General features: G+C 56.5%; 1 protein-coding gene across 1 annotated transcript in view; it reads right to left on the bottom strand.

The window, feature by feature from the left end:
* Nucleotides 1-668: 668 nt before the first annotated feature.
* Styxl2 (serine/threonine/tyrosine interacting like 2) overlaps nucleotides 669-15,481 on the bottom strand; it is a 31,534-nt gene continuing 16,721 nt past the window's right edge. Inside the window, exons 4-6 of the mRNA XM_046430221.2 lie at nucleotides 12,643-12,874; nucleotides 10,888-11,105; nucleotides 669-6,581 (exon numbers count right to left, since the gene is read on the bottom strand). Coding sequence (XP_046286177.1) covers nucleotides 3,790-6,581; nucleotides 10,888-11,105; nucleotides 12,643-12,874 — 3,242 coding nt within the window. The 3' untranslated portion in view covers nucleotides 669-3,789. The remainder of the gene's footprint in view (nucleotides 6,582-10,887; nucleotides 11,106-12,642; nucleotides 12,875-15,481) is intronic.

A 15,481-nucleotide genomic window follows, 5' to 3' on the forward strand; every position in this document is an offset into this window, starting at 1 on the left:
GGCCCCAGGATCCTTGCTGAGTCAACCAGCGGACCCTTGGCCCGTGTTTTCGGTTAGATGCACAGGCACCCTCCCAAGCACCCTCAGAGGCTGCCTGCCCTGTGAGGTGCGTGGCCTGAAGTCAGACTCCAGGGGACTCCCTCAAGCTGGGCGTGGAGTAGACCTGTGGCCCAGGTAGTTCATCATTCCTCCTCCCAGAGCCCCAGGGTCCCCAGGGGTTGCCCATGGGGAGCAATCTTTCCCCTGGGCCCTGGCCTGACTGGTCCAGGTTTCATGTCACCTGCCTAAAGCCACGCCACCCCATGCCTGTCCCCGTCACTTCCTTCAGAGCATTTCCTGTCTTCATCCAGAGAAGGCTTGGTATCAAACTGTGGGAGACCCAGTCCAGATTAACCCTCTCCCCAGGAGCTTCCCTGCTAGTGGGGACAGTCACGATGCACGGGCCGCCGACGTGAACAGTGTTCTAGATCTCTAAAGGCCTGTTTGTCCACTGTCTCCTGTAACAGGACGGCCAGCTCCCTGAGGCCAGGTTTGATCTGCCTTGATTTCTAGCTGAATTTCCAGTGCCTGGCACGGTGTTTGTACATCATGTGCTTCAAAAATCAATAATAATCAAGGATAGGATTGGGGAGAGATCAAGTTGATAACAGTAGACACAAAGTGGATAATCCATGCTAAAGCTCTCAGTGTAGTGCCTGGAACACGGTAAACACTTTGTATAAGTGTTGGCAGTTTTTCAATTAGATCACAAAGCTGTGTTCTTAACTACTTACCACACCATGTCTATAATAATAACAATTATAACTGAGCATTGTTATAGAATTATATGGAGCAACGTGGAACCACTAAATTCTCCTGCGTGCCATGAACGGCCTCGGCACATTAAAATCATCTTACTTAATTGTAGCACCACAGACATGGTGAAAGTTAGGAGAGTTGAAGTACCAGATGCCTATGAAGAAAAGCAAGGCCAAGCTTCAGATTTGTTCTCCTTATTTGTTTTCTTGTAAAACAAACTCAGCGTCTCCAACAGTTGATTCCATGTAGCAGAAACTCGGTGCCAAGTGCTGATCCTAGGGCGGGTGGGTTTTGTGTTCAGTGCAGAGCGTCTCCCTCATCCCAGACACGTCCTTGGAAAGAGCTGCGAGATGTCCTTTCCTCTCAGCGCGTCACCCTTTGTGCGGTGGCACGGCCTCTCCAGACCCACTTTTGTTCCTCCTCAGACTCCTCCACTTACTGCCTTCAGTCAGGTTTGGCTGGTGGGAGCCACTACATGAGACCACAACAGGGGGACAGGGATCGGGACATTTATTTCCCTGACCTCCAGGTGGTCAGGGGCCCCCTCTCCCTTGGTCATGGCTCTTGTGGGGCTCTGGAAACAGCTTCCTCACTTTGTCCCTCAGCACCAGGGTGGGACCACTCTCTCCCTCTGACCCCTTCCCTCTGGTGCTCGGCAAATGTCCCACCTCGAGCTCCCCTCGGTCACCACTGTAGATGTGCCCGCTGCTTCCTGTGGGGCTTTTACCAACAGGCAGACAGCACGCGGGATTGCCGCTGTCACCCTCGGTTAGGTAAAATGCACAAGTCACACTTGGGAGTCTAACAGTTCAATCCCAGATATTTCCTCAAGTTCATCATAAATCAGATACAATTGTTATTGATGTGGTTTCCAAAAACAGACTCTGGACTCGAGGAATAAGCGAATCCAGAGTCTTGAATTCTCAGACAGACTCCCTGGGTGGCAGGGTCCCCAGCAAGGCCAGCAAAGGACCTCTCTGGCTTCCCCTGCTAGTAAGCCAGCTGGTCTACAGGTGCCCCTATAGCCTAAAACCTCAACACAAGTGGGCAGTGCACATCCCGGCTGGAGGAAGACTGGCGACTCTTCAGATCCACACCCCTCAACTGCTTGGTCCACATTCAGAGAAGTGAGTTGGAATGGACCAGGAGTGAGTTGTGAGGTGTCTCCTCTACCTTGACATGACGGGGACCCATCTGTGTGTTGTGTGAGTGATGTTAAAAATGAGGCCTGGGCAGACACCTGGGTTAACTGGCTCCGTCCATGATATCCTCAGTCCTCCCTTCAGAAGATGCTCCTTCTGTGGGTGCCCAGCTGGTCACGCCTGGGTCAGAAGCCTCCCCACAGCACGAAGGAGAGGAAGCCCCGAGTTCCTAGAGGCCCAGGGCCGGTGGGAGCAGCCTCTTGGTGCGGAGGGTGCCAGGAGGGCACCTTTGTACACAGTGGGAGTACACAGGCCCAGGGGAGCCCACTGAAGCCACGGTGAACAGGAAGAAGGAAAGGGGGGAATGGGGGGAATGGGACGAAGACTGAGTCCCCTCCCACGCCCCGCCAAGCTCCTGTCCGTCATGAGGGGAGATGGGGCCGCAGCAACTGAGCTGTGGGTGCAGGGAGGGGGAGGCAGAAAGTGAACTCAGCAGCTCCGACAGCAGCTGCGTGCCGTGCAGGGATCGGGCATCACGCTGGCACCCTTCCCCTTAGCATTTTCGTCTTTGAGCCCATGAGGCACGTGATGCTGAGCCAATCCGTGCAGGAAGGCTGCCTCGTCTCCACGTCCCGGGCAGCTCAGGTTTTAGAGAAAGGGATCCCAGGATCACCAGTTACTGTTTGCCCAGGTGGATTCCTCCTTACTCTTGCCCTCTCGATAATCAAGTCATGGCCAGCTGTGTCCCTGGGCTGGGCTTCATGGTCACTCAAGACATCTCAGACCCCTGCATGGCACAGGCCTGTTCAAATCCGGCCGGGTCCGCGGCCCCACAGGAGCTCTGGAGACCAGCCCACTAGTGGAGGTTGTAAGGTGCTCAAAGTCCTCTGCTTGCTCCAGCAAGCCAACCTGTGTCTTAGGGGCAGAAATGTCTTGGTGACAAGGGTAAAGACTTCTCACCAGCTCAGCCCACCCACAGGGCAAGGAAGGACCAAGTACACTCTCATTATCCAATCAGCCTTCAAGAAATGAAAGCAAGGATGGCCTCGAGGTTTTATAAAAACTCGTCTCCACCTGGTACTGGGGGCTTTTCTGGTCTCCCTCAGGCTGGTTTTGTGTTCCTGTCATTCCAAGGGACCCTCTGTACCCCAGACCTTGCCGCTCACACACTCACCTCACTCTTTCCCTAGTTCCTTCTGTTGCTCCCGGGCGAGGTGGGGGTGGGTCCTGGAATGGCCTCTCAGCTGCCCTACATCCTGGACCAAATCTTCCTTTATTATACAGGACAAGACGGTGGTGGCATTGCCTGGAGGCACAGATTTTGTGGAGCAAGGTGAGGCTGGCCCATAAAAATCCACCGTGACTTCTGAAGTGAGCTTCCCCTAACATCTAAAGAGCTAAAGTGACCAGAGTGCAGAAGGAAGATTTCACAACACACCAATTTAATGGAGATCCAAGATACTAAACAGAGCTGGGCATTGCTGACAGATTTCCTGGGACTTGTTATGAAACCACTTGAACAGAACCAAGTCCTGCCTTCATGGCCTTCCTGGATGTACACTGGACTCTCCAACAAACTGCAATTCCTTTCACGCTCTCCTCTCCAGTCCAGGACACACACTGTCCAACGCATAAGCACCAAAGCACAGAGGGCCCTGGACGACAGAAAACAGCCCGAGCTGGCCCAGCATGGCTCTCTCCTCCCACCCTGCACCCGGTGTCCTTCCACTCGGGCACTGCCCCTCTGCCTGTTGGAGAGATCCTCTGTGCATCCTCGGCCCCTGAGGGGTGGTGGCAGGGTGTGCCTGAGCCCCGTGCTCCGCTGAGCGGCAGGTGGCCCAGGCCCTGTTCAGTCCTCCCTCCTCCTCTGCAGCTTAGTCCTGGTCTCCTCTTGCCGGCGTCTCCAAGCGGCGATGATGGCTTCGTCGTCCATCTCCTCCTCTTCCTCTCTGTCTGTGCTTCTCCGATACTGGCTCCTCCGCCCAGAGGCAAACCTGCCCTCCTCTCTGTTTTCTGTCCTCTCTTTCTCGCCTTCCTCTTCAGACCTCATGAAGCTCTGGGTGAATTTCCTCTTGGCTCCGAACTCAGAGAAGTCCGACTTGGATGACTCTTCCACGTCCTTCCAGTCCCTGGGCCTAGCCCAGTCCCGGCGCCGTGGCTCTGGGGACTCTTCCCCTTCGGAGGGCCCAGGGGTCCGGCGGAAGAAGTAGGGCTCGGGGCTCTCCTCTCGGGAGCTGGAGGTCTCACTGAATGTGGACCTGGAGAACTTGTGTGTCTCTCTGCCCTCCCTGGTGGAGGACGAGGAGAAACGGGAAGTGCTCCTCACAGAGCTGCCGTCCTCGTCGTGGTAGGAGGAGGTGTCCTGCTCCTCTGACCGGGATTTGGAGAACTTGTAACTGGAGGATTTGGACTCGGTTTCCCGGTGCCGGGAAGATCTGCTGTACCTCTCCCTGGAGCTGCCAGACCAGTCACTCTGGGGAGGAGAGTCTTCCTCGGTCCTGAGGCCACTGAGCCACTTATTGATGCTGCTGTCCATCTCCTTGCCATTTCTGCTGCCTCTCCTACCGTGGTCAGAGACCACCAGGGAGGAAGAGGCGTCCGTTTCCGGCTTTTGGGAGTTACTGCGGGAAGAGAGTCGGAAGCTCCCGATGGCGCTGTCTGTGTCCCCATCCTTATCACCAGCACCATCATCCTCTTCCTTGACCTTCTTCTTCTTGAAAAGGGAGCTGCGTGTGTTGTCGGAGGCCAGCTTCTCCATTTTGTACTCAGACATCTTCTCCCTCAGCTCCATCTGCATCTCCCTCTCCTTGCGGCTGAGCTCCTTTAGGTCCACATGGTCAGCAAAGAGGCTGTAGATGGGCTTGCTGGTCCCCCTGACCCTGCTCCCAGCCCCTTCGGCCCTGGAGGACAGCATGGACTGGGAGTCGGAGCTGGGCCTGGCCTGGCTCTGACCCAGCAGGCGGTCACCCAGAAGGGAGCTGCTCTGTCCACTGAGCATGGAGACTTGGTCGTCCCCCAGGCAGCTGGTGGCTGGCCCTGCCCTCATGCTTGCCACGGAAGGTGAGCGAGACAGCAGCAGCATTTCACCCTGCTTCTGAGCCAGGGTCTCACTGACCACGCTGGCAATCCAGTTCTGGATGCTGGCGATGGAAATGGTGTCTCCAGGCCCCACTGGCAGGCCGGGCAGGGGGCTGCTGGGGTTGGCGGCCGAGCATCCCCCGATGCTGCTGGCTGCCTGGGACAGGAGGGAGTGGTGGCTCTGGGCGCCCAGTACTGACCCTGTGTCCCCGTTAGCACTGACGGAGCAGGCTGCAGAGCAGAAGGCGGACAGGGGGATGCTCCCGCTGGCCACGGAGTCGTCCACCTCCCAGCTGGCGGTGGACTGGCTCTCCTCCAGTGTCCGCCGACTCCTCTCCAGCAGCTCCAGCCTCCGCTGTCTCTTCTTGGCCAGGACGGCGTCCTCCGCCTTGCTCAGCCCCATCACCTCCTCCTTGTTCTCGCTGCCCACCTTCTTCTGGTGTCTCAGCTTCCAGGCCTGGTAGGCCGTCAGGTTGACGTCCGGGGGGTTCCTCTCCCCGGGGGCATCCTCGGGGCCCCGCGCCTCACCGCTGCCCTCTCCCGCCCCTAGGTCTTTCTTGTGAAATCCAAACTGGATTCTCTTGATCTTCCACCTCTCCAGGGCAGTGAGCTTGTCCTTGTTCCTGCTGCAGAAGTTGTAGAAGGAGCTGGCCTCGGAGCCCACGCTCTGCTGGTCATCCTCGGGCCCCGTGCTCCCGGCCTCCTCCTCCCTCCTGCTCCTGGAGCGGAACTCCCGCGCGGCCTCCCTCTCGATCTCCAGCAGCCTCTCGTTCCACAGGTCCCACGTGCTCTCGGTGGACACCGAGTCCGAGCGGCGCCGGGCGCCCGGGCTGGGGCCGCCGAGCTCCAGCTGCCGCAGGACGCGCGCCTCCCGGCTGAGCGCGCTCTCGCTCTCGGAGACGCTGCTCTGGCTCCGCGCGCGCCTGCGCCTCCGCGCGGACTTGCCCTCCTCCTCCTCCTCCTCGACCTCCTCGTCCTCCTCCAGGGCCCACCGCTGGTGGCCCTGGGCGTGGTACCTCTCGTTCCGGCTCTGCCACTCCTGGACGATCCTCTCCACGCCCTGGTCCTCGAGCTCCTGCTCCTGCTCCTGGCTGGCCTGGCGCGAAGAGGCCGGCCCTGGACACTGTCCACCCCCGGCCGTGCTGCCCGCCGCGAGGCCCTGGCCCTTCTTCCACTCCTCGTACAGCCTCTCCTCCTCCTCCTCGTCAATGAGGGTGAGGGGCTCGGAGGCCTGGCTGGCCCTCCCCAGGGAGCAGCCGCTGAGGTGGCTGGTGGCCTCGTCCTCCTCCTCCACCGTCAGCTGCGCTCGCGCCCCCAGGGTGCCCCGGGCCTCCTGGCCCTGGCCGGCTCCCTCTGGGCCGCAGTCCTCCTCTCTCTCCTCCATCAGCTGCTCGTTGAGCTCCCGCAGCTGCTTCAGGAAGCCGTCGTTGGGATAGATGGCCCGCTTCCTGCGCACGGTCATCAAGGCCTCCAGGATGGCCATGTTGTGGAAGATCATCAGGTAGGCCGCCACCAGCACTGCCGACCGGCTGATGCCCATTTCGCTGCTGACCAGGACTTTCCCTGCAAATAGAACACACAGAGACTTGATGCCACCTGGCGGCTGCCGGTCCTGCTTCTCTGAAGTGCTGTTCGGGGTGCTGGACCCAGTGCTTGGAGCTGCTGTTCATCATGGCCTGAGTCCCCGAATCAGAGCAGATCCCAGGGCGGAAGAGCACCCCCAGTCATCGGAGCTTGGGATGGCCCTGTACAGGGTCCTCATGCTGGCTGGCCACCACCAGCCTCTGCAGGATGCTTCCTGCGATTTGGAGCTCACTGGCTCACGGAGACAAGTGGACATGGCCCCCTTCATGTGGGATCACTCGAGTCTTGGAAGTTCTTTCCTATCTAGGGCAAAGCATAACAGTGCAACGGCAGCCAGCGCTCCTATTCTGACATTCTGGATTCAATAATGAATACGTCCACATGATCCCGACCTATGTGCAAAAATCCTCGAGAGGATCATTATCATATTCTTCCCTAAGGATTTTTTTTTTCTGGCTATTATGTGTCTTTCAATCAATATTCAAACTTTCTTTTTCATATTTCCATGCTATTCTAGACACTCTCCTCCAGGTTAAGAGTTAAACTTATCAGTTGCTCACTGAGGAGTTTGGGTCTAGGATGGAGCCAAACATGTCACATTTGACTGCATGGCATACAGTAGGTGGAACCCTCACCACTCTGGCTCTAAGAACATAGCCTTCGTTCATGCATTCTGTATTAGTCAGCTGTCCATTACTATAATGAAATACCTGAGGCAGGCTACTTTTCAAAGAAAAATAGTTTATTTGGGCTTATGGTTCTGGAAGTGCGACATTCAGGGGCCTCATCTGGTGATGGCCTTCCTACTGGCAGAGTCCCAAGGCAATGCAGAGCATTACAGGATAAGAGGCAGGGAGCATGCACATGTGTCTGCCTTCATCTTCCCCCCTTCTTCAAACGTTTCCAGGATTCAATCATGAGGCTCCACCCTAATGCCTGCATCCGAACCTCATCACTTCCCAAAGGTCTCTGAACACCATACTCTGATTAAGTTCCCACCCTCTTAACACCTCACAATGGGATTAAATTCCAATACGGGAAGTGCTGGGCGACACTCAGACCAACCTGAACCACAGCACCACGTGCCCGGGCCTGTGGTCTGTGTGGGTGGGCATGTCACACAATGAGCTCAAGTCGTCTTCTATATCAACCGAAATCTATAAAACTTAAAAAAATTCCAAGTCTGTCTTCCTTATCTCATAGCATCTCACAGATTCCTTCCAGTACTTCGGTAGCTGTGACCTGCTTGTAAGTCTGTGTGGCTTGTCCAGTAGTGACCCTGCCATTCAGCACGTCAGTTATCTGCCCCCTCCCTTGTGCTTCCCCTCTGCCCTGAACGGGATGGCCTTGACGTCTACACTGCTCCTCTGGTGCTGGCTGATAGTGCAGACCAGACCCCTGGAGACCTTCTTCCTGGCCGTCACCGTCTGTCTGCCCACAGTCTTGGGGGACCTTTAACGTCGTCTGAGAGCCCTGATTAGATGAGATGGGAGGCGAGTCTCCTTATTCTGTCTCCCTGCCAGCCAAGGCCATGCCTTTGTCACACAAGGGGTCAGAGATGAGATGGGGCCCTGAGGTTCAGCAATGCTGCAGGTACTATTGCCAAGATCCAGTAGCCTCTGGGGGACACAGCAGAGCAGAATCCAAGGGGTTGAGACCACTGCTTACCTATGGGCTGCCTGCCCCTCCCACTCCAGCCCAGGGCTCCATGGTCCCTCCCTGGGCCATCTGGTAGGACCAAGGCCTCACCTTGGACTTGCCAACGCGTTCCAGGACGCGACCACCCAGTCCTCCTCATAAGGGCATCAGATCCCACTCAGACGAGGCTGCAGGTTCCGTGTGTCTCTGGGCCTACTCTGTACCCTGGGGTCCCTCCGAGGAGCCGGGGTGGCCTGAGGGACTGCTGGAGGGTAGAAGCCCATGGCGATGGGCAGAGGCAGGTGATCGGCTAATGCCAGGCCTGCGTTTGCCACCCAGGGAAGCGAGGAAGGGTGGGACCAAGAGTGCCCTGCCTGTCCTTGCTCCTGGCCACTCTGTGCCACACTCCTGTGGTCTCTAGATCCTCTCGTGGCCTCCTATTGAAGGCCTCTGCTGCTGTGAAGGAGTTTGGGGTGGTTTTCTGTTACCAGCAACCAAGGGCATCTTGATTGTTACATCTGGCAAAGTCACTAGACTGTCGGCGGGTCTCAGCTTCCAGGACGGTTAGATGTGGATAACAGCACTGCCCTGAGGGGTCAGGGTGTCCCTTTCCACCCTCCTCCTTGTTAGCAGCTAGTGTCCAAGCAGCTACGAGCAGAGGAAGCCACAGGAAGAAGGCTCTAGAGTAGGGGCGTTCACGAGTGGGACCTCCCCACAGGCAGCAGCCAGAGTCAGGGCATGGCCCTCTGCTGCCCGCTCAAGAGCGAGGCTCGAGGGACAGGAGAGTGTGGGAGACCAACCTTGCACATGACTGGCTCACACTCCCCGGCCGGGTGCTGAGGCGCTCAGTCACAGAAAAGTGGCAGAGCTTTCCCCACCCTTCTTGGGTTCCAGGGTCGGTGTCTCGTGCACGGGTGTGTCTTCCTACAGCCCCGTGGGTGGAGCTACGCTCACCTGTTCCTCTGTAATCTAACCCCTTGCCCTGTTTAGGATAGAATCTTCCATGGAAGTGCCTTGTGTGTGTCCCCTTCTCTTACTGTGCCCTTGGGTGTGGCCTACCCAGGTGTCAGACAACCTGCTGACAGTGGACATCATGAAGATAGACTCAGCCCCCTGAACCTGACCCCTTGCCTCATCTGAGTAGTTTCTCCTCAATAAAAGGGGTCAGCGCGTGCTCTCGCTCTCTTCTCTTTCTTTTAAGTTCAGAGGAGCCGTCACCGTGACCCCAAAGAAAAAGGTATTTGGGTCTCTTGTCTCTTGCACAGCCCAGTCAGCCCAGTTCAACTGGAGTGACCCCTGAGCCTTTTAGTCGTGAGAACAGAAACCCAGCAGGAGAGGCCACCTCACCGGCAGACTGGGTGTACGCCTGCTGACACCAACGTGGGTGTTCAATGTGGGCTGGCCCCTCATGGACACAGCAAGGAGCTTCCTCCCGGAGCCACAGCTCCTGCACCCAATGCAACATCCTCCCTCCGCCTCCCCACAGGCTCTCGTGGTGCCTTGGTGGCCCCCAAAATGAGTTGAAGCCTCTTTCGCCCTGGATGCTGTGGGGACCTGCCACCCACCCTGTGTCTGATGCTCTTGGCTCCCTCTCCACAGGGAGGTTGGCCTTGCTCTCCAGGTCCAGTGGCAGGAATAGGTCCCCTCCCACAGACCCTGGACAGATGCCAGCAACCCCAATGTGTCCAAAGGCCCCTGTTTTTTAAAGTAGGAGATTTTAAGCATTGCGTGTGTGTGCGTGTGTGTGTATTTACAACATACACGTTACATGTGACCTATCCCTGATGTTGGTGGTGACAGGAAATGCCCTTCCCAGGAATGCCACATGGATTATTACAATAATGGCATGACGTTCAGGCATTCACCAAGAGCTGGGTGTTGTGCTAAATAAACCCTGATATGCATTAAAGATTTTTATCCCTCATGGCAACTTTATTTTTTTTAATTTTTTTTAGTATTTATTTTTTAGTTGGACACAACATCTTTATTTTAGGGCCTCGCACGTGCTAGGCGAGTGCTCTCCTGCTGAGCCTCAGCCCCAGCCCCTCATGACAACTTTAGAATCAGATGTTTTAATCTTTGTTCTATGTAGACGAAACCCGAGCTCCCTGGGACAGGGAGACAGCCCAGTCCAGGTGGGAAAAGCCCAACGAATCCTGGACTCAGCCCAGGTTTCTGGGCAGCACCCTGCACTCTGGCTGCCATTCTGTGGCCACTGTCCTGACTCCAGCCTGTCCTCCAGGGTCTACTGTGGCTACTCTCAGATCACTTCCCCTGGGGACCAGGGCAGTAGCACTTGGGCTAAAGGCACTCAGAAGGACCTCCCAGATGGCCTCTCCAAGGAGCCTGTCAGCCCTGGGAGCCATCGCAGGACAGTCCCTGCCTTGCGCTTGTCACCACCCCACGCCTCCACCCTCCCTTTCATCTCTCCTTGGCTAGCTTAAGCGTGTCCACCTGTTGCTTGGGTGCCACCACAGCACCCGCACACGAGAGGCCCTCGGGATCGCTTGTGGGGTCAATGATCATCCTGTCCTCTCTCCACTTCCCAGAGAAACAGCCGTGTCGCCAGATCCCCTCAGATGACCGTGACCCCCCCCCTGCTTCTACCCAGGGGGAGTCCAGCAGCCCGAGCAGCAGAGCCCCTCACCTCTGTAGGTCAGCAGTGCCTCATCGAGGAACTCCGCAGCCTTCCGGAAGTGCTGGGAGATGTCCACCTCGGGGAAGTCGTCCACCTCCATGCCCAGGTACTGGATCTCCAGCCCAGTGTAGAATTCAGGGCCAGTGTAGACACCGGTGCCGTGGGCAGCATTCAGGATGTGGGTGATGCCCAGCCTCTTCAGCCGCCCCTTGTTCACAGCTGCGCTCCTGCAGGGAGAGCCGGGCAGGTTGACCACTATAGTGGGAGCCTGCCTCTGGGCCTGGAGACCCAGCAGGGTGAGTGCCTCCTCTTCTCCCCAGGAGGTCTGGGGCTCACCATGGACACCTGCATTTAAAGGGGCCTGACTTGGCTGCCGCACGAGAGAGGGAAGAGACGGAGCTAGATGGGCAGGGTGGGGGGAACGAGATTGGGGTGCAAGGAATCTTTAGGGTGGTCCAGGGTTCTCTAGTTGCGAATCCCATACCTTGGGAATGCACACTCACCCAAGCACAAAGCTGGCAGACAAGACATTAGGTGTGTTGTGCACGGATGACACACACTGTGTTGCCCAAATCCCCTCACATGCATCATCTCGTTTTCCCCTTACAGTAAACTCAAGGGCAACAATTCTAACTCCATTCAAAGATTCTGAAAATGAATAACTGCCCAAGACTGTGAAAGAAGAAAAAGATGGAACAAGAACCAGTGTTTCTGAGCTCTTTGTGCTGCAGCTGATTTTGAAGGGCTCAATTTGAGAGCCCTGGGCACAGGCCTGCCTGGGAAGGAGCAGACAGTGAGCTGGGGCAGCTGGAGATGCCTGGGGCCACAAGCCAAGTGCTTCTGGTGGTGAACACGCAGGATTTGGTCCCTGCCCTGGGAGCAGGCCCCAGGCACCAGTCACTACAGGAAGGAGTTTCAGACCTCACGTCCCCAGCTATCTGATGCTACTGCCCGCCCGGGCCCGGGTCCCCCTGTGCTTGTGGACACCTGGGTAATTACATTGGGAGCACATCCATTCAGCAGACAGTGGATCAGCCAAAATCAGTTTCTTATGTTAACCTGCTGGTACCAATTATGCTCTGGTAAGGCCTGGAGGGATAACACGTGGAATGTGCAAGTTGTCTTTGTTTTTGTTCTGGAAACCATTCATAAACTTTTAAAGAATAACATTTTTCTGATTACGAAGACAATAAATGTCTTGGGAACTTGTAAAATTCATAACAAACCTAGACGGGAAACTGAAGCCACTTGTAAAACCACTTCCCAGAGACCCTTATTGCTAACTTGTTGTTGATGGAAAAGCGTGAGTGCGAGCATACACACACACACACACACACACACACACCCCTCTACCTGTCTGGGAGCATACAGTATTCTTTTGTAACCCGGTTTCCCGCCCACTGTGTGGCACACACTTTCGTGTGTTGGTGAGCACGCATGCAGACCAGCGCTGTGGACGGCTCCTGCCATTCTGTCCGATGGCTGTTGGGGATGTCCAGAGATGGTGGACATGGTGTCAGGAGTCTGTGTCAGGAAAGGAGGCCCAGAGGAGGCACCCACGGGGCCAGGCTAGATCAGGGAGCCTGGGCATCTCTGTTTGCGGGTTTGGGGAGTCTCTCCCCAGGCCAGGGCAGGGCACGTGGTCAGGCAGCCTCGGGGGCTGGAGCTGCGAGGGCCGTGGGCGGAAGCTGAAGGAATGTCACCTCTCCCAGGCACTAACAGAGGGGAGACAAAGGTCACCACCACCACCACGGTCACACTCACTTCTCAGCTATGAAGACGTTGGGCCAGACCTCATCCACCTCGTTCCGAGGGGCCTCCTGGCGGTCCTGGACCAGGGCCCGCTGCAGGTCCAGCACGCAGGGGGTGTTGTAGAGGCTGGTGTCATCCATCTTCTCCCTGACCCGGTTGTACAGGTCCTCCACCAGCAGCTGCTCAGCAGACTCCAGCATGCCCGGACACTCTGCGTCTGCTCTGAGCCTCCGAGGCTTGAGTTCTACAGGCAACAGGTGGCATTTGCATTAGGGAGTGAGGACACCGTAGCCTTCCCTGTTCCTTGGAGAACTTGCTCCTGGCCAGCTTTCTTGGGACTGTGGGCGTGAGCTGAATGCCAGGGGATCTGGCCAGGACGGACTTAGCAAGGCCCCAATGGCCCTCTGCACCAGCTGGACACTGGGGTCAGGGTCAGCTGCAGGTGGGCATGGGTGATGGGAAGCAGCTGGGTTCTCTTACTCTCTCCTTGGTTTCTCTAACGCTGGCTGCTCACAGTTTAGACTTGGTCCTTGAGAACTAGGGTCTGTCTGAGTCACACTTAGGAGTCCTTGGGCGCTCAGCACAAAGTGGATGCTCCGAGTTATTTACCCAATGAATGAACCATGTTCTTCCCTAACCTGGTTCGCTCAGCTGGTTGGACTCCCTTACCTGTGGAATGCAAATTACCCTGGGGAAGTAGAGCTTTCAGGAGGCACGGATACAGCGCTACCTGAGTGTTCACTTTAACTATTTCAGTTAGTATTTGCTCCCCCGCCCCAGAGCCTGAACACCTGGAGGCCCCAGCCGTCCTGACCCCAGACAGGTGAGTCCATCAATCTCAAACCAGATTCAGCGTCTCTCTGCCACCAGGTCAGAAAAGCTCAAATTCCAGACCAGCTCAGAGTCTGACTCATCCCTCTGAGCCAACCTTATCTCCTGATAATATACCAGCTCACAAGTTAGCCAACGGGAGAGGGCCAGGGAGCAAGATGCTTTCCTTCCCTAAGAAGGCGGGAAGGAATAGGACAGAGAAAAGCCTCTCTGGGTAGCCAAATGCATTGATGGGGACAAGAAGAGAGAGGAGAGGTGCGGCCTCTGCCATGGACACGGCCTCTGGCCTGCACCACCTCCTCCCTGAGGGGCGGCCTCCTGCAGTGGTGGCTGTGGAAGAGGGACAGCCCTTCAGGGAAGTATCAGGCAGGTTTCTGAAGTGGGCTGCTGTTCCAGGACTGGAGTCCAGGGAGTCCGGCTGTGCCTGGGCCCTGGCGGAGGATTCTGTCTGTCTGAAGTGAGGAGTACCGCCCCTTGCAGTTCCAGCAGGTCCCACTCTAAATGCTCTCTGATCTCTGTTTCAAAAGCAGGAAGGAGACTGCAATGCCAGAGCTCTGTGTTGTTTAAAAATAGATGAAGCGTTCCTATTTTCCCCACCGCTCAGATTTCTCTCCTGGCTCCCTGGGGTCTCCTACAGATATGAAAGTACAAGGAACGAGATCTCTTTCCTCTGCTGCCTGTAGACGCAGCGCTCTCCCGGGCTCAGTGGAAGACACAGCACTGTTCCTGAGCTTTGGAGCAGCAGTTGTTTTGATTTCCTTCCTTTTCGGTTTACAAACAAATGTCCCCTCCCTCACCTGGCCCTCCTGCTCTCCCTGGGCCTCTGGTTGGAGAACATCGGATGTGCACTCCCCTCACCTTGGTTACAGTACACCCGCTGCCTGAGCAAGGTTCCTAATTATTCCTGTAATAATTGGCTTCCAAGAAAGCCGAGGCCACACCCATCTCCTGGCCCTTCCCCGGGAGGTGGCCAGCCCAACTCTGCCCTCCTGATCCCTAGTGCTGGTAACACTTTAACCTGCCACCTGATGCATTGTCCTTTCTCTGCGATACATTGTTTTTTCTCTCCTCCCAGTCCTTCAGTCACTAAGGCTGATGCAAGTTAGTTTTAATGCCCTAGAAAAGGGGAGAGAAGATAAGACCCGGAATAAAAAAGCCATTTCTCATCTTTTGCTTCAACCTAGACATTGAATGTCCACGGCATTCTGTAGACTTGAAAGTACAGCTTTCAAAGAGAAAAGGAGGTTTCTACAACTCCTCAAGCTGGACTGTAACTCATCAAGGCCTGGAGAGCGGCCTGCGGAGTGAAGCACAGGGCCGAGGTGACCCGGGCGGAGGTTAGGAACTCCCACACAGGAAGGAGGAGGAAGGCCCTGCCGTGCTGCAGTGTGCAGGGGAAATGCCGAGACAGCCAGATCAAGGTGGAGGCACTGCCCGGGCCCAGGGCCCGGCCTGACGTGGAGCAGAGGGGTTGGGAGGAGGTGGGGCCTCCCAGTGTCCGGGCACACTGGATTCTGGTTCTCTGTGAGGTGTGAGAGCTCCAGTGTCCTCCAGAGCCCCTGGTGGGGATTCAAAGGGCCAGGGGTCCAAGAGAACCTGTGGTTTAGGTGGACAAGGAGCAGCATGGGTGGTTGGCATGACCGAGGCCAGGGAAGGGACCGTGCCACCAGTGGCGGGAGCCAGATCAGGCCCAAGGGCCTGAGGGTGCTTCTTCAGCAGTGCTGCCTTGCTCTGCCCACCTCCCCCAGAGGCGTGGGGGCCCAGGAAAGCCAAGGAGTGAAGTGAATGATGATCTGTCCAAAAGTGACAGGGAGGAAAAATCCCTCCCACTGGGATGAACGTCCTTGAGTGAAGCACAGTCTGCCGTCGGCTTCAAAGGGCAAAGGCACAGTGTGGACCTCGCTCCTGCCCCTTCCTGCCTCCTCCCACGAGCCCCTCAGTTGAAGGCCACCAGAAGCTCGGAGGATGCAGACATCCCTTTAGGATCCGTTTGGAGCCATTTGGGCTCTCAGGTTTGGTC

This window comes from Marmota monax, unplaced genomic scaffold (assembly GCF_021218885.2).
Source record: "Marmota monax isolate L192 unplaced genomic scaffold, Marmota_monax_Labrador192_F-V1.1 WCK01_AAM20220418_F8-fsc00055, whole genome shotgun sequence".
Lineage (NCBI taxonomy): Eukaryota > Metazoa > Chordata > Mammalia > Rodentia > Sciuridae > Marmota > Marmota monax.